The 18,937-nt window shown below is 56.2% G+C and overlaps 1 protein-coding gene across 3 annotated transcripts in view; it reads left to right on the top strand.

Moving 5' to 3' along the window:
- RUNDC3A (RUN domain containing 3A) overlaps positions 1-18,035 on the top strand; it is a 23,019-nt gene extending 4,984 nt beyond the window's left edge. The window contains exons 2-11 of one of the 3 annotated variants that reach the window (XM_034756236.1): positions 5,348-5,463; positions 5,884-6,017; positions 6,428-6,513; positions 7,224-7,310; positions 11,190-11,270; positions 13,011-13,176; positions 13,650-13,807; positions 14,178-14,306; positions 15,891-15,997; positions 16,816-18,035. In XM_034756236.1, the coding sequence (XP_034612127.1) occupies positions 5,348-5,463; positions 5,884-6,017; positions 6,428-6,513; positions 7,224-7,310; positions 11,190-11,270; positions 13,011-13,176; positions 13,650-13,807; positions 14,178-14,306; positions 15,891-15,997; positions 16,816-16,958 (1,207 nt within the window). In that variant the 3' untranslated portion in view covers positions 16,959-18,035. Of the gene's footprint in view, positions 1-5,347; positions 5,464-5,883; positions 6,018-6,427; positions 6,514-7,220; positions 7,311-11,189; positions 11,271-13,010; positions 13,177-13,649; positions 13,808-14,177; positions 14,307-15,890; positions 15,998-16,815 lie in introns of all 3 variants that reach the window. The other 2 variants (XM_034756235.1, XM_034756237.1) reach the window with 2 other exon arrangements.
- Positions 18,036-18,937: the final 902 nt, after the last annotated feature.

Here is an 18,937-nt window from a genome sequence, read left to right as displayed (position 1 = left end):
CCCCCAAGCTGGGCCCTGGGCTATGATCTGGTCTGTAATGGGTCCCAATTTGGCTTCAGGGTGAAGTGACCCGCCTCTATCCCCGAAAGGGGAGGGGGGGTACAATTTTCTCCACTCAGAGCCCCCTGAAAGCGCCTCCTGCCCAATGCATGGTGCCGGGTGACCCCGAAGACCTTCATTCACATCCATCGCCATCCCCGACACCACACTCACACACATACACACACACACACACTCTCTCTCTCTCTCTCATCCCGCTGCCGGAGCTCGCAGCTGGCGCTCCGGGTCAGCAGCCGGTCAGGCCTGGAGAGCAGGATGGTCCCTGCTGGCCTTACCATGGGCCCTGCACTGGAAACGGCGATCCCCTCCAAGGCCATTCCCGAGGCCAGGCCAGGCCCCCCTTGTCTCCCGCGGGAGCGCTGGGCCTGCAGTTATTCCTCCAGCATCGAGGGGGCTGGTCCCTGGGGGAGAGATGGGGCCCAAAAGACAATGTGGGGCCCAACTGCACCGTCTCACACCAGACCCCTGGACCTGGTAAAGGGGACAGGAAAAGCTTTGAAGCAGTCAGGGTCCCACTGATTCAAGCACTTATTTTGTGTGTGCCTGCCCTGAAGAAGGAATGGCTTTGTGAGCAGCAAGGGGGGGCGGGATTTTTCTCCCCCCGGCCCCAGCAGTGCTGCTGGTATCTGGTCTTGTCGGCTTTTTCCAGGAGCAGAACCACCCAGTCCTTCTCTGGGAGTCTGTGGGGGCAGTTTCACTGTCCTTGGGGAAGGGTTCTGCCTGTCTCGGCAGCGCTTGGCACTGCGGTAGCTGAGCCCCTCAACCTTTACTGGTCCCTGTGAGGCTGGGCAGTGCTGTTCTCCTCAGCGTAAAGATGGAGGCAGTGAGTGGCTAAGTGACATGCCTAAGGCACAGGGAGGCTGCAGCAGAGCTGAGAAAGGAACCCAGCTCTCCCAAGTTAGTCCCCTCCCAACGGGACCATCTTTCTTGCTCCCTCCCTGCCAACCCCACCGCCTTTTAAAGCTGGGCCTCACACTTGACTGGCAGCTGCTTTTGACAGGGGCAGTTGCTGGTTGTTAATAACGGGAACGGCACAACTGCTGGACTGAGAAACGTCTTGCCTGGGGAACGCTGCGATCACTAACGAACGGAGTACCAGGATGGATGTGCCTGAATTCCAATCCAGGCTCTGGCCCTGCTGGGGGACCTTGACCTTGGCCTTGCCTCTGTTTACTCATCTGTAAAATGGGGATAATAAAACCTCTGTCTCCCAGGGCTACAAAACTCAGCACGTGGGTCCAGGTGCAATAGGAGGCATGAGGGTTAAAGTCCAGCAGGGTGTGATCCTTGCGGTTTGATGGATTTCCCAGGTAGTTGCCTCTTTGCAAAACGTGTATGTCTGGTGGTAGAATTTGTCTGAAGTTATCTGATGGCTGCTGAAGAGGAGAGGGGAGTGTCAGCCTAGTTCCTATTGAGCAGGGGACCATGGCCAAGACACAGCCACTGCATTGGCTTTTAATGGACTCTCATGTGGGCCATGGGTTGGATGGGTCACCAGGCTGAGCCATGCCTTCTTACTGGGGCTCCTTTGCGGTCATGGGGTGGCCTATGCTGTACCCGACCCGGGATCAATAGAGGAGGGCACTCCCCAGAGCGATCAGTCTGGCACTGAATTAACTGACAGCAGAAAGGAGAGAGAGAGACGCCATCTGGCTCCCACAAGCCACAAGGCTCAGGAATAGGTTCTTGCTCTGGGATGCTAAAGAGGCTGTGTTTGAGATCTGCTTGGATTGGTTCTGAGTGCACGGAGAGGCTACTAAGCAAACATTGATAGGATCTGTAAGAAATCGTGTCGCTCGTTGAAGAGACCAGGAGCCCTTACAATGGATATGATAGTAACATCACTGTGGTCCAGTGAGTGGGACACTGGCCTGCTAGGAGCCAGGACTGGCGTCTCTTCCCAGCTCCGCTACTGTCTGTTGTGTGACCTTGGGCAAGTCACTCCCACCCTGTGCCTGTAAAATCCCACCCTGGGGCCAGGGAATGGACTGTCTCTTACCAACCCCATGCACTGGGGTTCTGATGAGGGTCTCGTGTGTGTGTGTGTGTATACATGCTACCGTTGAATGTTTGAGTTCAATAACACAGGACCCAGGCCAGGACCTCCAGGCTGCCACTCTTAACCTTTGCCCAGGGTGAAAATTGGCCCCTTATTCCGGTTCCGCTTTCTGCCTCGGCGAGCAATGATAATGCCTTGCCTCTCAGTCCATGACACCCCGTTGAGAGGGGCCTTGTCCAAGACCTTTTGAAAGCCTACATCAATTAGGGGCAACCAGTTCTCCTCTCTCCACTGCTTTCTCAAAACAGTCAAAGGATTCTAAGATGAGTCAGACCCACTTTGCTTTTGCACAAACGGTGGTGGTGAGATCCAGCCAAGCACTGCCCTCGACTCGTGCAGACTGTCCCATTGACATCAAGGGGGCTACTCGCATGCTAGAAATTAAGTGCTTTCTTAAGTACTTTGCTGGGTCAGGGCCTAAATCACTCATCCTGCAACTAGATCCATGGAGCTGCCTCTGGGGCACCCCACTGACACCAACAGGGCCCATGTGGGCGCAGGTGTCTAAATTACTCCATTCCCTGGGAGGAAATAGCAGGATGTTCTCTGCAGGGCTGTGCGCTCCCGCAGCTCTGATGTGTAATTACAGGCTACCACTACCAGACACTTAACGTTGCATCCAGCTCCTTGGAGAAGTGGCACCTTATTTGCTGCTTTTTACTAATGTCAGTTTCTCTCTCTAACTGTGAGCACCATTTTCCCCCTTTCCTTCCCCCCACCATGAGCACTAGAGAAATTGGTTTGATCAACTCAGGCATGGGCTCCTTGGGGGGCTGGTGTCACAAAGGATGCCCTGATTCAGCAACGCAAGCAGCTGCCTCCAGCAGCGTGGCCAAGCAGACCGAGATGAAAAGCTCCATTGTCCAATCCTGTTAGTGTCTTTATTCCCCCCTGATGTATTCTAGCTCCGGTGAAAGGCGGCCTGATGTCCTCAGGCTGGAGTGGGGGCGGGAGAGACAGGAGGGGGGATCTTGTGGGGTGGAAAAGCCCAGCCCCCATGTGAGATCAGGATGACGCTAAGCAGCACCTTGAGGAAAAGCACAAGGCCATGAGATGGGTTGAGTGGACTGGGCTAAGGAGAGCTGGGTTCAGGTCCCAACTCTGCCACAGCCTTCCTGGGTGACCTTGGGGGAGTCACTCCATCTCTCTGTGCCTCGGTTTCTCCATCTGTAAAATGGGGATTAAAAATACTCCCCTTTTCTGCCTTCTGTCAGGCTAGTTTGTCTGTGAGCTCATTAGGGCAGGGCCTGTCTCTCAGTTTAGGTCTATACAGCACCTAGCACAACATGGCCCTGATCTCCCCTGGAGCCTCCAGGTGCAACTATAATATAAATAATCATTTTCCATAGGAAAGTGTGTGTGTGGTCACTTATTTGAATTTTACAAACTACAGATTTCCAATAGGTAAAATGGCCTAGTTTAACATGGTGCATGATTAGCCTTTGGAACTCACTGCTACAGGATATCATCTAGGTCAGTGACTTAGTAAGATGGGTTTTTAAATGGGTAAGAGTTGCATTGGCAGGACAGTAGCTAACATAGTAATGGCACCATGTACAGCCCTTAGACAGCACATGAGAGTCTAAAGCACGAAATAAGCCTCAAGCTCCTCAGCAGGTGGGTCACTTTTATCTGCAAATGGGGAAACCGAGGCACAGAGCGAGGCAGCGACTGGCCTAGGTTCATACAGGGGCAGAACGGAGACTAGAACCCAGGAGTCCTGATCCCAGCCCCCTAGTCTCCCCACCAAAGCATGTTTTCCCAGAGCTGGAAACAGAACCTAAATCGTTTGACTTCCAGTCTCCGGCTCCGATCACTAGACCATGCTCCCTTCCAAAGCTCTAGCTAGACCCTCGGAGTCCCAAGTTCCAGTCCCCTGCACTCTTTCCCCGCCGGCCTCCCTCCCACGCTGTGTCTGTGGCCGTCTCTCCCTTGCAATATCCCTTTGATTCAGTGCCTGACACCGGTCTAGCAAAAGTCCTTTGCAGGGTTTGACATGTCAATGATGCCATCTGAAACCAGGAACAACAACTTCCTGCCCTGCTCCTCCGCGCCCCCCAGAGAACTCGGGCGGGATTCCACTCGCTCTGTGCTGAAAAACAGGGCCCTAAGAAGGCCTGAGGACAGCTGGGTGCGTAGGTGTCTGAAGAGCTGTCTGGAAACGGCAGATGCCTCAGTGCAGCGAGAAGAGGCAAACCGCGTGGTGGGGAAGGAGAGAGCGCTCCTGCTGGCAGCCCACTGGCCTCCACTTGCAAGAGTGAGCTGACAGTATGACCCGTAATAATCATAGATGTGAGTGGAAAGCAAATGTCTTGGATGCAGGACTCCTGGTTCTAGTCTGGGCCCTGAAGGGGAGCATGACGTAGTGATGGGAAGAGGAGTGCAGCACTCCCAAGTTCCCTTCTTCACCCTCACTGACGTCCCCCATTCCGTGCCTCAGTTTCCCTATCTGTTAAATAGGCCTCTTTAATTGGAGGCCTAATTCATTAGTGACTAAAGCACTTTGCTGAGTGAGCCGGAGCTGGAGACGGGCATGGGCTTCTCATATCTGTCCACAGGAGAGCATGCTGCCTCTGTCCACGTGCAGATGCTGTGTAACGGCTTCCCCCACCAGGGAATTGCACCACAGATCATGAAATCGTATCCTGGCCACAATGGAGACGCAAGGAGAAGGGTGTGTGGAACTGGTGTCCCCCTGATGGAGATGGTGAATCAGTGTTCTGCAGGGCTCCGTCGTGCCAGGAGCTGTACATGCACATGGAGAGCGAGGCCCACCCTCAAAGCGCTTTCAGGCTAAATAGACAAGGCCAAGGGGGAAGCAATAGTAGCTCCTAGTTCTTATCACATTTTTCATCAATAGAGCTCCAAGTGCTTTACAAAGGAGGTCAGTATCGTTACCCCCATTTCACAGATGGGGACACTGAGGCCCAGGGAACAACTTGCCCAAGCTTACCCAACAGCCCTGGGATTGAACCCAGCCCCCATGCTCCCCAGTGGGGTGTTTTATCCACTAGGTCACGCTGCCTCACCCAACCCAAGGTCATACAACAGGCTCAGTGGCAAAACTAGGAATAGCCCCCAGCTCTCCTGAGTCCCAGGGCAGTGCTGGAGAGCTGCTTCTCCTTACTACCTTTCAGAGATTCTCCCCGAGGGCCCGCACAGGAAACTCTTGTCTGCCTCTCCTGCATACCAGTCCGTGATCTATATATAAATTTTTCTCTCCGGTAGATTTTCCGTGAAGACCCTGCTGGAGAAATACACCACGGAGCCCATTGACGATTCGTCGGAGGAGTTCATCAACTTCGCTGCCATTCTAGAGCAGATCTTGAGCCACCGCTTCAAAGGTAACGGTGCGCGTGCTCGCGTGGACTGGTTGGGCTCCCCGCAGGGCGTTCGGTTGCATGTGTGTGTCTGGGCATGCATCGTGTTTACACACTTCTGCAATGGGACACCTGCCTGTGGACACACCTACCGTAAGCACAAGTGTGAACATGTGAACATTCCGTGCGTGAGTGTTTGTGCACATCTGTTGCATGCACGTGTGTGCAAATGTTGGACGCATATTTGTGTGCAATTGTCTGCATCCAGGTGGGCAGATGTCTACTCCTATTGACTGTGTGTGTGTGCAACTGTTGTGTGCATGCATCTGCTACGGAGGATGTCTAGAGCCTCCAGCATTGGCCAATGTTTAAGGCAGGCTGGCCCCCTGGACGGCAGGGACCTCTCCTGGTCGCAGCCCAGCCGTCTCCTCTTCTCTGTCCCAGGTCCCGTCAGTTGGTTCAGCTCCGATGGGCAGCGCGGCTTCTGGGATTACATCCGCCTGGCCTGCAGCAAGGTCCCCAACAACTGCGTCAGCAGCATTGAGAACATGGAGAACATCAGCACGTCTAGGGCCAAGGTCAGGCAGGGCCCCAGGCGGCTGCTCCCCCGCTGTCTAAGCCAATAAGCTGGGCGGGTCCCGTCAGGGAAGGGGAAAGCAGCAGACACACGGGAAGGGCAGAGAGCCCATCTCAGTGGGTCTAGCAGGGTCGCTGGGCCAAAGGGCCCCTGCCATTCCTAGGCAACCTGGAAAGGGACACCAGCTAATGGGGCAACCCCTGTGCCCATCCTTCCCAGAAGGGTGTCTGCTGAATTTGAAGGGGGCAGTCACAAGACACTAGCTAGTGCCCAGAGACTACAGTGATGGGCACCTTGTGCTGGATGGATGGATGGGTGTCAGTGGGAATGGATAGACTAGGTGGGTGGATGGATGGATGTTGACACTAGAGGCAGGTCCTCCTAACCGCCCCGTGCCTGGATCTGTCGCAGGGCCGGGCCTGGATCCGCGTGGCGCTGATGGAGAAACGCATGTCGGAATACATCACCACGGCCCTGAGGGACACCAGAACCACCAGGTGAGCAGCTTCCGCACACAGCAACGCGCCGTTCTGCTGACGGGGTGCAGACAGGCCGTTTCTCTCACAGCCGGGGCGAGACCGAGGGAGCCCAGCGTTTGCCCGTCTTGGGGCTGCGTTGGTAGGAAGAGCCTACGGGCCCCATCCACAGAAGAGTGTAGCAGGATGGGCTTCCCGTGGAGGCTACAAATCCCCACCATACATTGCTGTCCCTTGGTCGGAGCAGTAGGGTTGCTGTGTGGCTCACGTTTCCCAGCCCCTGGGGCAAAGGAGGACCCCATCCCTACTCCTCCTTGCCCCTCACTGGCTCGGTCCACTCGCCTCCTGAATGGGAGTGCGGGAGCCCGCGAAAATGCTCGGGTGAGATGCAGGCACCTCGCCCTGTGCCTCAGATGCATGCAGCACAGGGCTCCCCGGGGGCGCGGCGTGGTAAGAACAGCACCTTTCGCATTTACGATGGATTTCACGAGCCAGCGCAGGGGCATGGTCATGTGAGTGTGATCTCTGGCTTCGTATCGCAGCGCTTGGCTGGGTCTCCAGGGCAAGGCTGCGTGAGTGTGAATGGACGGATGCCAGGGAGACCCCATGGAGCTCGTAGCAGTGGGCAGGCTTGTCTGTGTAGTAAGGCTGTGTGGGAGCATGTGTGGTGTTGCTGGCTATTCTGCAGCCCCCTCCGCAGGGATAACGGTGTCTGTCCTTCCCCGCAGAAGGTTTTACGACGACGGCGCTATCATGCTGCGAGAAGAGTCCACTGTGCTCACCGGGATGCTGATCGGCCTCAGCGCCATTGACTTCAGGTAGGAGGAGCCTGAGAACAGTTCCTCTTGAAGGGGGGTATGATGGATGGCTATAAAATCATGACTGGTGTGGAGACAGTGAATAGGGAAGTGTTATTGACTCCGTCACGCAACACAAGAACAAGGGGTCACCAATGAAATGAATAGGCAGCAGATTATAAAACAAACCTAAGGAAGTACTTCTTCACACAACACACAGTCAACCTGTGGAACTCCTCGCCAGGGATGGTGTGAGGGCCAAAAGTATAACTGGGTTCAAAAAAGAATTCGCCAGCAATGGACCTATCCTCCATGAGCTTATTAGCCAAGATGGTCAGGGGCACAATCTCATGCTCTGGGTGTCCCTTAACCTCCAACTGCCAGAAGCTAGGATTGGACAACAGGGGATGGATCACTCAATTGGCTGCTCTGTTCATTCCCTCTAAAGCATCTGGCACCAGCCACTGTCAGATGACAAGATACTGGACTACATGGACCAAGACTCAGCATAGCCGTTCTTACATTGAATCAAAATCTCAGAGGTATTTTTAAAGCACCCATTACAAAATACCTAGAGCAGTGCTGAATGACCACCTTAGAAAACCCAGAGGGAGACAGACCGACCAACAGGGACAATGCACATTTCTCATAGCGAGATCCAAGCACTCTGTGCTCATAACCAACCGGGGCTCCTCTGTCGGGGCTAAAGAATCACACATACACACATACTTTCTATAAACACTGAACAAGGGACTTCATTAGAATTACAAAATACCATTAGCCTCAAACCTACATTAAAAGAACGTTATGAAGGTGGCAAAGAAGTTAGGAAATGCCAGAATTAAGATTGCCTCTTTAACCTTCGTTCAGCCCCTTTGTGTGTACGTATTATGGTCGTCTTTAATGATGTGATCTCACGCTATTTTTCCCACAGGACCCCTGGCTCATTCAGTGAGCACCAATCAGCTATTTTCTTTTCTCCTCACCAGTCAATGGGTGACATCCACGTACTACATCCTATTCAAATCCTGCTCGGAAGACAGCATTGTTCATTTCCTCCTGGGTGTTTTGCCACTGACGCATTCGAGCGCTTCACGAGTGTGATCCTCACAACACCCAGGTGGGATGAAGGGTGTTGTTTTCCCCGTTTTACAGATGAGGAACTGCGTCACACAAATTTTTCGAATCATTTTGGGTGCCCACTTTGAGACACGTACGATGTGATTCTTTTCGGAGTATTTGGCATTAGATAGCACTTTACATGTTCAAAGCGCAGCTCCCACTGCCTTCCGTTGCAGCTGATAAAGTTCAGCCCTTCTGTAAATCAAGCCCCAGGGTTCCGAGTCAGGCCCCCACAAAAACACGAGGATCTGGTAATTAGTGAAAAGCTGGGTTTAAGCACCTCACTCAGCATCACACCAGGGACAGGGCAGAGGAAGGGACAGAATCTATTTCTCCAGAGCAACATTCACCTGCCTTTAACCAGACCATCTATTCCCTTCCTGCAATCCCCTGCCTCCTTCACTAGCCACCTTCCAACTTCTGCAGCCAGTGAGGCAGGGCCCCTATACACCACAGCCTCCTTTGCTGCAAAACTCTGGTTCAACCCCAGAGCAGGCCCCATGCGCTGGAAGAAACAGCATGATCATCTAATTAAAGACTGCAGCATCATTCATGTGCCCAAGTGGGCTGAAGGAAGGTTGCACAGGGAACCTGAATTCTGGCATTGCCTAATATTTGAGTGCTTGACTTTGTAACTTTAATAATGGTGCTCCCGGTGGGGAGAGAGAAACCGGGAGTGGAAGTTGGCGTGGGGGGCAAAGACTGGGACTGGGAGCCAGAGGAGGGAAACTGGGACTGCTTGGGAAAGCGACTGGGAACCAGTGGGGCAGAGGGAAGGAGTTGATGTGGGGAGACAGATCTGACACCCCCGCGGGTCATCAGCAAGTGGGAACCTTTAGATCCACTGCACAGATCTCTGCAACTTGAGTTAACAGCGTAGCTGACAGCAATAGTAGGTTGTCATCCTCTCTGTGGAGCCGCACTATAGTGAAATGGGATAAGGTGCATCCCTGACACCTGGGCCCATGACCCGGCCACATTTCATGTCCCTGCACCAAAGTACGGGATTGCAACAGCTTTTCAAAGAGGACACCAGGATTTTTTAACATGGGCAAAACCAACATATTTTCTCCTGGCCTCATTCTTGGAAATGGCTGAACTGGTCTGCTCGACCCTTTCAGCCCCACTCCTGCCTGGCTTCCTGCTCCGGACTAAGGACACGGGATGTGTGTCCTCAGACCTACACTGTCTCCTATTGCACACCCTGCTAGGGAATGTTGGTACTGGAGCAGCAGGGATCTCCCCCCACAGCCAGTGCTCCTGCACCCCCCCCACAGCGCCCCCTGCTGGGAGAGGCTGAGAATGGAGCAGCAGGGATCTCCTCCCACAGCCAGTGCTCCTGCCCCACCCCTACAGCGCCCCCTGCTGGGAGAGGCTGGTACTGCAGTAGCTGGGAGCTCCCCCCCATTCAGTGTTTTTGCACCGTCCTCTACAGTGGGGGAGGTTTGGGAAGGTTGCACAGAGGCCTGTTGGTGCCAATGGGCAAAAGCTCTCTGTTGTTCTCTGCAAGCAGTTCCTGTCTCAGACCTGACACACTCACTACACCTAATACACCACTTTCATGGTATTTATCCAAGAAGGGTAGCGTGTGAGGTCTCCACTGAAAGCTTGTGACTTGCCAAGACTCATAATCATTGTGAGTTGTGTGTATGGGTGCCACCCTTAAGGAATGATATAGCTACATTGAAAACTATGCCTTCTGGGCTTGGAGTAGGAGTTAGTCATCGGGGAATCCTATGTGTCAGTGACGGCCCATGCAAGTAGGAGGGGGTTGTCACCCATCCCTGGTCAGCCGGAGACATAATGCAAGGTTCAGTTGTCTACCCTTGCCTAGAGCAATCAATGGAAAACCACCAAAGACAACTGCAAACAATCCAGACCCCCATGGAAGTAAAAAGAAATATTAGAGCGGACAGGGGATCACAGTGCCTGTCAGTAAAGACAAAAGGCTGGTTTGGTGTTTCACAGGGTGGACAAAGACCCTCTGCATCCATTCACTGAGGAGACCTCTTCTTGAGCGGGGTACTTGTGGCACCTTAGAGACTAACAAATTTATTAGAGCATAAGCTTTCGTGGACTACAGCCCACTTCTTCGGATGCATATAGAATGGAACATATATTGAGGAGCGGGGTGTTTCACAAAAGATTGGATCGTGGGACCTGGGAAGCCAGCCAGCTCTGCGACAGACTGAACTTTGGGACCGGGGGATAGGAACCTATTGTATTAACTAGGAAAGGGAGCGATTCGGAAGTGTAGGCCCTAGTGCACGTTCTGTGATTTGTTATGTATTGTAACCATTTGTTTCTTTCTCCCACTCTTGTTCCCTGGTGGAACCTCTATTCTTTCTTAAAGAAATCTTTGGTTTTATGATACGTGCTGCGTGACATACAGGAGCAGCGATCTAAGGTTAAGCTGGGGTACACCGTTCCCTTGGGGGCAGATCTGGGATTTCTGTGAGTAACCAGGGGCTGGGTGTCCCAGGAACGCTTCAAGAGGACTCGGGGGCTGGAGTGCACTTCTTGTGAACATGCCAGGCAAAGACAGGGCTGGGATACACCAGAGGAGAGGGCTTGAGTGGCTGACCGGCTGGTGGTATTAGGCAGCTGATGCCCAGGCGTCAGGGAAAAAGGCGACTCTCAGTCCTGGGTACCCCAAGAACAGTGTCAGGGTAGAGTTAGATCCACAGGAAAATGTTTCCAGCTCTGACCCCAGGAGCTCTGGGGCAGTGTTGATCGATCGGTTTTGCCAGAACTCCTTTTTCTCATTGTGTCTTTCAGTTTCTGCTTGAAAGGGGAAGTAATGGACGGGAAAACCCCTGTGGTCATTGACTACACCCCGTATCTGAAGTTTACACAGAGGTAACAGCTACTGTATCATCCACTCAATGAGCCAGCCACTGTCAGTGTGGGGGGCCCAGCTCCCATTAGTGGCACCGCCAGACCCCAACCGGGGTCAGGGCCCCAGGGTGCTGCACAGACGCCTGGTAAGAGGCAGTCCCTGCCCCAAGGAGCTTACAATCGAACAGACAAGCGGTGGGAGGGAAAAGTGGAGGCCCAGTGAGTGGAAGTGACTTGCCTGCAGCAGATCTGGGAAGGGAACCCCGGTCTCCTGAGTCCCAGATAATGGTGGTAGGCACTGGACCATGCTGTCTCTCATGGGAGGTTGGTCAGCTGGGCGCTAAGTCCTGACGCCTGTAGTTATCACAGCCGAAAACCCCCGCCAGGAGGGTCTGCAATTGCGTAACTGCATCATGCAACTAAGAACCCCCAGACTTGTATTTCCAAGCCGATACCTACCTTGTCACTAAGGATTCTGGGTAATGTAGTCCCATTTCCTGCATGAAGCACCACAAACGCTCTCGCTAGGGGGCCATGAGAAGACACTGCCCGTTGCTACGGTGCCGTCACATACATCTACCCAGCACCGAGGAGAGGCAGGTCAGTGAGTATTGCAAACCGAGAGGAGGTGCAGAGAAATAGTCCCAAGGGGTCAAGAGCGAGAACAGTTGGATTTCAGCTTGGAAAAACGAGAGCTGGCACGTCCCGGGGGGAAATGATCTAAGGCTGATGTTCAGTGGCCAGGAGAACCATGGGAAAGAGTGATGCAGAGAGAGCACTAGGGGGCGACAGAGAGCAAAGGGCAAATTAGGAGATTCAAAGCACTGTGACAGCCAATACGCTCTTTGGGACAGGGACTTTCTCTGTGTTTGTACAGCACCTGACACAAGGGGCCCCGTCACGGCTGGTCCTTAGGCACAATGTTGTTTCAGGGTGTCTCGAGGCAGGAAGGTGATAGTCCCTTGCTGGTGTGACGTCGCTGGGCACATAGATCTGAGCACTCCATAAACTAGAGCCACAGCAGGGATTAGACGGGCCAGAGGGAGTGATTTAGGGGCAAGGCTGAACTACTGGATTTACATTTCTGTCTCTCCAGAGCTCCCAGAGTGTTTCACACGGCAGCACCTCTGGGGTGAGGGAACCCGCCCACCACTCAGCACAGGCCTGGGGGAGGAAGGAAGCAAAAATGCCACCAGGGACAATGGGGAAAACTATTAGGAAAAAGCGCCACGAGATCTTTCCCGAGTGGACAGGGCCGAATGGCCGCTCTGGACAGCTCCCCACGCTGCACAGTGAAGGGAGCTCAGTCCAGGATGGCAAAGTGCCAGGCTCTGACCCTGTTACCGTGATTCCATGTCCTGACTAAACTGCCCAGAAGAGACACATCTGGGCTAGAACCCAGGGGTCCGGATTTTTGGCTCCAAACCCCAGATCTGAGCCGCTTGCCACAGCGGAGAGCTCTTCTTAGCTGGCAACAGTGCTATGTGCTTTAGCGTCTCCTTGGGCCCCTCCAACACTTTCACTCACTCTCCAGTCCTTGCTGATTAAGTTGCCAAGCCGCCCATTCGGGCAATTCTCCTGCTGCCCAGGGGAGGAAATCAGCCCAGACAACGACTCGGAGCTGTGCTGTTCTCTGGGTTTCGTGCCCCCCTCCACTTGCTGAGCCTCACTCCTGCTCCCAGGACACCCCTGACCCTCCCCGCCAAATCGGGGCAGACAGGGAGCTGTCTTCTCCCGCTGAGCCCCTGGTTCTCTGGGCAGCTACGATTACCTGAGCGACGAGGAGGACCGGAGGAGCGTGGAGAGCAGCACGAGCGAGGAGAGCTCCCCCGAGCACCCCTACCAGCTGCTGGTCACCGACGAGGACAGCTGGTACAACAAGTGGCGAAAGATGGAGCAGAAGTTCCGCATCGTGTATGCGCAGAAGGTACCCGGGCATCTGGCAGTGAGGGGTGCGGATTGGGGGTGGGGGTGTTTGGTTCTGAGCCTCCCTCCTAGATATGTGGGGCTGGAAGGGACCTCGGGAGGTCATCTCGCCCAGCCCCCGGTGCTGAAGCAGAGACAAGTAACCCCGGGGGAGCCCTGCTGCTACCTGCCCCGCAGCTCCTAGACCCAGCAGCACCAGTGACCCTGACCGCCCCCCGCACCCACCTGCTCCCTCCCCACCAGAATGGTGCTCACGCTTCCCTTCCGTGCATGCCGCTGGGGGGTACGGCCCCCATCCTGCTGCCTGGGGTGGAAGCTGCTGCTCCACCGGGGTGGTCCTGGCATGCCTCCTCTATCTGTCCCTGCCTCCAGATCCCTCCCCTGGCAGAGCTGGCCTGGACACAGTGTGCCACGCCCACAGTTGTGCATCCCCAGGCCCTGCCCCGCCAGGCCTGATCCCTGCCTGTGCCTCAGGGGTACCTGGAGGAGCTGGTGCGTCTCCGGGAATCCCAGCTGAAGGACCTGGAGGCGGAGAACAAGCGCCTACAGATGAGGCTGGAGGAGGTGAAGGTGCAGAACCAGCTGGAGAAGAGGGAGCTGGAGGGCGTCATCCTGGAACTGCAGGAGCAGCTGTGAGTCCATCAAAAAAAACCCTGCCCCATGTAGGGAGGGGCGCTCTCCTCCCCTCCCCCCAAGCTCCCTCTGCCCCACATGGGGAGGGGCTCTCTCAACCCCCCCATCGCTCCTCCTGGCCCACGGGGGGAGGGGCTCTCTCCTCCCCTTCCTCCCCCCAAGCTCCCTGGGCAGGGGCTCTCTCCTTTCCTCCCCCCATCAGTTCCCTCTGCCCCAGAGTTCCCACCGCGCCCTCCATGCCACGTTGTATGTGGCTGCTAGCCCTGCTGGGAGGCGACTAGGGCTCTGTTGTGTTCCTGGCCCTGTCTCTCGGGGCAGGCCCTGGCCCGCTGCGCATCACAGCCTCCCCTCCTCCTCCTCTGCCTCCAGGACGGGCCTGATCCCCTGTGAGAACACCCAGCTCTCCAAGGAGATGGCCACGCCGCTGGTGAACCAGTGGCCGTCGCTGGGGACCCTCAATGGGAACGAAAGCGGGTCAGACGCCAAGCTGTACAGGAGGTGAATCCCCAGGGAGGAGACCCCGAGGAGCCGGGGTCCCGGGTGGGGGGCAGCGTGCAGGGCAGCAAGAGGAGACACTCGGGGAGGCAGGGTCCCTATGAACCTCCCACCTTCAGATGCTGCTCTGAGCCATCTGCCAAGGCTGCATGGGTGTGCAGGGTTCCCGAGAAGGGTGTGTGTGTGTGTGTGTGTGTGTGTGTGTGTGTGTCCATGCAGGGGAGAGGGGGGAATAGCTCACCATGCAGAGCAGTGAAGAGGAGGGAGGAATCAGACATTCTCTGAAACCAGTCACAGCTCCAGTGCTGGGATCTGGTCTCCTTTTCGGAGGAACCTTCAGGCTGGTTCGGGTTTTATCCGACTCCATGGCCCTGAAGCTTGTGTAAAGCCCTGCTCCCCTGGGAAGGAATAGGGGAGTTGGGTGGGGGGTGTAGCCCAGAGCCAGCAATCCCATCTCCTGCCAGCAGAGGAGAGAAGTGGCTTCCCAAACCAGGGGCCTGGCTGGTTTCTTCCAACATCCTTCCCAGCCCGGGGGTAACTCAGGGGCTGGTCCAGTCATTCATGGATGGAGGCCAAGGGGCCTGGGGCCTGACAAGAGCCTCCAAGGCTGTTAGGCCAGATGGAACCATTATGACTATTTAGCCTGACCTCCTGCAGGACACGAGAACCTCGCCCTGTGAGTGGTCATCAAGCCCATATCTGGTGGCTGAGCTAGAGCAGAGCTTCTAGAAAGATTTCCAGGTTTGATTTAATGACTTCAAGCAATGGAGAATCCAACAGGTCCCCTGATGAGTTGTTCCAGTGGTTAATTAACCCCTTAAAAATGTGTGTCACAGAGAGAGAGAGGAGTCTAGATGGTTAGACAGAGAGGAGCCTAGACGGATGGAAGGATGGAGGGTCAGACAGAGGGAGGGAGAAGCCTAGACGGATGGAAGGATGGAGGGTCAGACAGAGGGAGGGAGAAGCCTAGACGGATGGAAGGATCGATGGTCAGACAGAGGGAGGGAGAAGCCTGGACGGATGGAAGGATGGAGGGTCAGACAGAGGGAGGGAGGAGCCTAGACGGATGGAAGGACGGATGGTCAGACAGAGGGAGGGAGAAGCCTAGACAGAGGTGTGGTTGGATGAACAGATGTGGGGTGCACAGGGTAAGATACCCAGCTCGGGATGTCTCCCTTCCAGCATTCCCCATCCTCCCCACCCCAGCTGTGTGTTGCCTTTGCCTCTCTGTCAGGCTGCGAGCTGTTTGCTGGGGGCAGTGGGGTTGGGAGATTGATAATCTCACCCTCTGGACAGACGTGCTTCCGCTCCTAGTTAATAGAGACTGGGCAATAGGGCCCAGCTGCACTACGGTGACTTACCCCCTGTGGCCGGAGGACTCCAGAGGCTCCTAGCCCACACAGCTCCCGGCTCCCCAGCGCACAGGGCTCCAGGAGAATTTGCAGCGCGCGGTGGGAACTGAAAGGCCCTCTGACGCGGTCACCAGCAGCAGCAGGAACTCCTGTGGGGGGGATACGCCGGCGGCGGGGTTTTGAATGCTGCTCCGGCTCCTCCGGGCCGGGAGTAACAGGGCGCTGTCTCTCGCAGGCATAGCTTCATGAGCACGGATCAGCTGTCGGCGGAGAACAGCCTGAGCTCGGATTCCCAGAGGCTGGGGGAGGGCAAGCAAGAAGGAGAGCCCTGGGGGCCATTGGGTAAGCCCACGGGCCCGGGGAGCGGGTCGGTGGGTGGAAAGGCAAGCCGCCTTTGGGAGGGCTGGGAGCCAGAAGTTACCTATTAGTAGACTCCTGGGGTTGAAGGAAGACCCTAGCACCTGTCTGCAAGAGAGTACGGCTGGGGAGGGGCTGGTACGAGAGGCCTGGGAATTTAGAGGTGAACCTGGAAGTGGAACCCAGGCATCCTGCCTCCCAGCTCCTTGCTCTAACCCCCAGCCTGCATTCTGCGGTGATCAGCCCCAACGGAGCTGGACCAATTTAGACGGGAAACACGGCGTACGTTTGGGGTAATTATCCATTGGAACAACTTACCGAGGGGGGTGGTGGATTCTCCATCCCGGGCGATACTTAAATCCAGACTGGATGTGGTTCTAAACCTTCTGCTCTCGGAATTCCTTGGGAGGAGATCTCCGGCCTGCGGCACGCAGCTCGGACAAGGTGATCGCAATGGTCCCTTCTGGCCTTGGACTCTAAGAATCTGTTACACTGTACGAAGCTGGCTTGGGGCAGTTCCTGTAGGATGTAGAGGTTAGAGCCAGGGGAACGGGGAGCCAGGCCTTGGGGGAGGGCTCCCTGGCTTTCAGAGGGAGTGGGGTCTAGAGAGCAGGAGACTGGGAATAGGGGCTCCTGGGTCCTAGTCCTGGCTCCGCTACTGACTTCCAGTGGGACTTTGGACAAGTCACTTAGCACCTTGTCCCCTCTCCGCCAGGAAAAGCGCACGGGGATTTTTGAACAGCCTGGGTTGGGCAGGGCCCCTGCTCTGACCTGCCCTCTTTCAATTCCCCTCTGCCCTCCAGGGAAGGACCCCACCCCGTCCATGCTGGGGCTCTGTGGCTCCCTGGCCTCCCTCCCTAGCTGCAGGTCCCTGGCCAGCCTGAAATCTAACGAGTGCCTGGTGAGTGACAGCAACGAAGCCAGCCCCGCCCACAGCCCCAGTTGAGACGCTGTGCGGCGCCACTCGTCCTGGGATCGGCGGGTCCCACCGGGGAGCCAAGAGGCGAACCAAGGAGCCGCCACCATCTCGAACCAATGGGACCAATGCAACAGGCAAATGGACCTTACCGAACTTCTTGAGGGTCTGGGGCAGCCAGCCCCACCCCTGACTGATTGGCTGCATCCTTACAGACGTGGGCCCCATTCCTCCCGAGGGACGCTTAACCGAGTACTTCATATCTTACGCTCGTACGGAGCCGGAAGGGTCCCGACGTGCTTTGTGAAATGTGCCGCATAGAGCGGGGCACTGCACCTGACTGCAGAAAAGCAGCCACCTCTGGGGTGGACCAAGGCAGCCGTTTAACCGCCATGCTGCACAGCAGCTGAAGGACAGGGTGTGAAGAAGGATCCTGCACCTGACTGAAATTGCAAAAAGGAGGGAGGAGTTGGGGGGGGACCAGGACATAAATCCTGCATCCGGAGCTTTCGCTTGGCTGGAAAGGGTGAAGAGTGGAGGCGGGGTGGGGCACTGTCACATGACCATGGCCTCCCCTTGGGGCACGCCCTTGACAGTGTCCCACCCTGTTTATCACTGCTGTGGAACGAGCTGACTGGGGCCGAGATGCCTCCTCCCATCAGGACACTGTATGGCCCCCTAGGCACATGAGAAGCCGAAGGGGGATTGTGGGGCAGGGGACGAGCTGTCAGCTCTGACCTGCTTCCCTCAGCCCTGCACCACAGTCTTGGACTCTTGCGCCCTTCTGCCAGGGGCCGGATGCTTTGAAAAGTGGCTTTGCAGCCCAAGGGGCTGTCTGCCCCGTGGAGGCGAGACCCCCAAACCGCTCCCTCCTCCGGTTTAGCGTGCCCTGTCATGCCTAGCAACTATCCCCGCCTCGGTGGGGGGAGGGGATTCCGCCTCCTCCACCACCCATGTCCTGCTGCTGCCCTGCGTGTCTCGCTCCCCAGCGCCCCCATCCGGGGCATGTTGGGCACCCTCTGACGGGGAGAAGAGCCCCAGCGCCCCCCTGGCATTTTCTAGCCCCGGCTGGGGGCAGGCCCTGTCGAAGCAAACAGACAATAAATGCAGATATGAGCTGGGTCTGATTTGGAGTGAGGGGGGCTAGGACGGGGGTGGTCAGTGCATTGTCGGGGCCGCTCAGTGCCTGCTCTGCAGACACACGCGTCTCTTACAACCCCAGATAGACATGTTCTTTAGCTCAAGCTAAGAGCCTGGGCTTGGAGCTCTGCAGGGCCTAGTTCAATCGCTGGGCTCTTGGCCAGCTGGTGGTCATCGCAGATAGAGCTAAATGCCCACACAATATGCCCTGGCACCATGAGCCTGGGCCCGCCGGGGCGCCTGCAGCTGATGGAAACTGGCTCCCTAATGAGGGAGTTGCGGGGGGACGTTACGGTGAGAATTTGAGTCATGACCTGGTGCCCCCGGGGTCATGGAGGTAGGCGCATGCGCCCACCCTCCGAGCCTGGCGCAAGAGTGCCCAGCTTCTCCGCCACTAGGCACCGTGCCCCTCTCCATCACAGCCCAGCCATTCAGCTGCAGCCCCTGATTTTAGGAGCCCCTCGCAAGGAGCCTTGCGGTCTGATTTTCAGAGAGCGCTGAGCCCCCGTGCAACTGCTCGCAAAGGCCGGTAGTCGATGGGAGCTAGCGGTGCTGAGCGCCAAAGCACCCCAGGCTCCTCGTGACTTCTCCCATCGGGCCCCTGCAGGCAGCAGCCATTTGGGGGTCGTGTTGTAGCAGCCTGCGGAGGTACAGGTGCAGCTGCCCTCAGACCTATCCCTAGAGCTACACCTCTGGGCTCCACACTCCCGGGGTTAAGCTGATGTCTGCTCAAGCTATCCTGGAAAGACCTCAGCCAGCCCTGGCTCTGCACCGTCGCCGGCTGCAAACAGCGCTGGGCCTGCTACGGGCACGTCTGAGCGAGGTGCCCATGCTGCCGCTGGAGCAAAGGGGGAGGCCTGCGGGCCCGG

This window comes from Trachemys scripta, chromosome 23, assembly GCF_013100865.1.
Source record: "Trachemys scripta elegans isolate TJP31775 chromosome 23, CAS_Tse_1.0, whole genome shotgun sequence".
Classification (NCBI taxonomy): domain Eukaryota; kingdom Metazoa; phylum Chordata; order Testudines; family Emydidae; genus Trachemys; species Trachemys scripta.
This window is presented reverse-complemented; position numbering and strand designations above follow the sequence as displayed.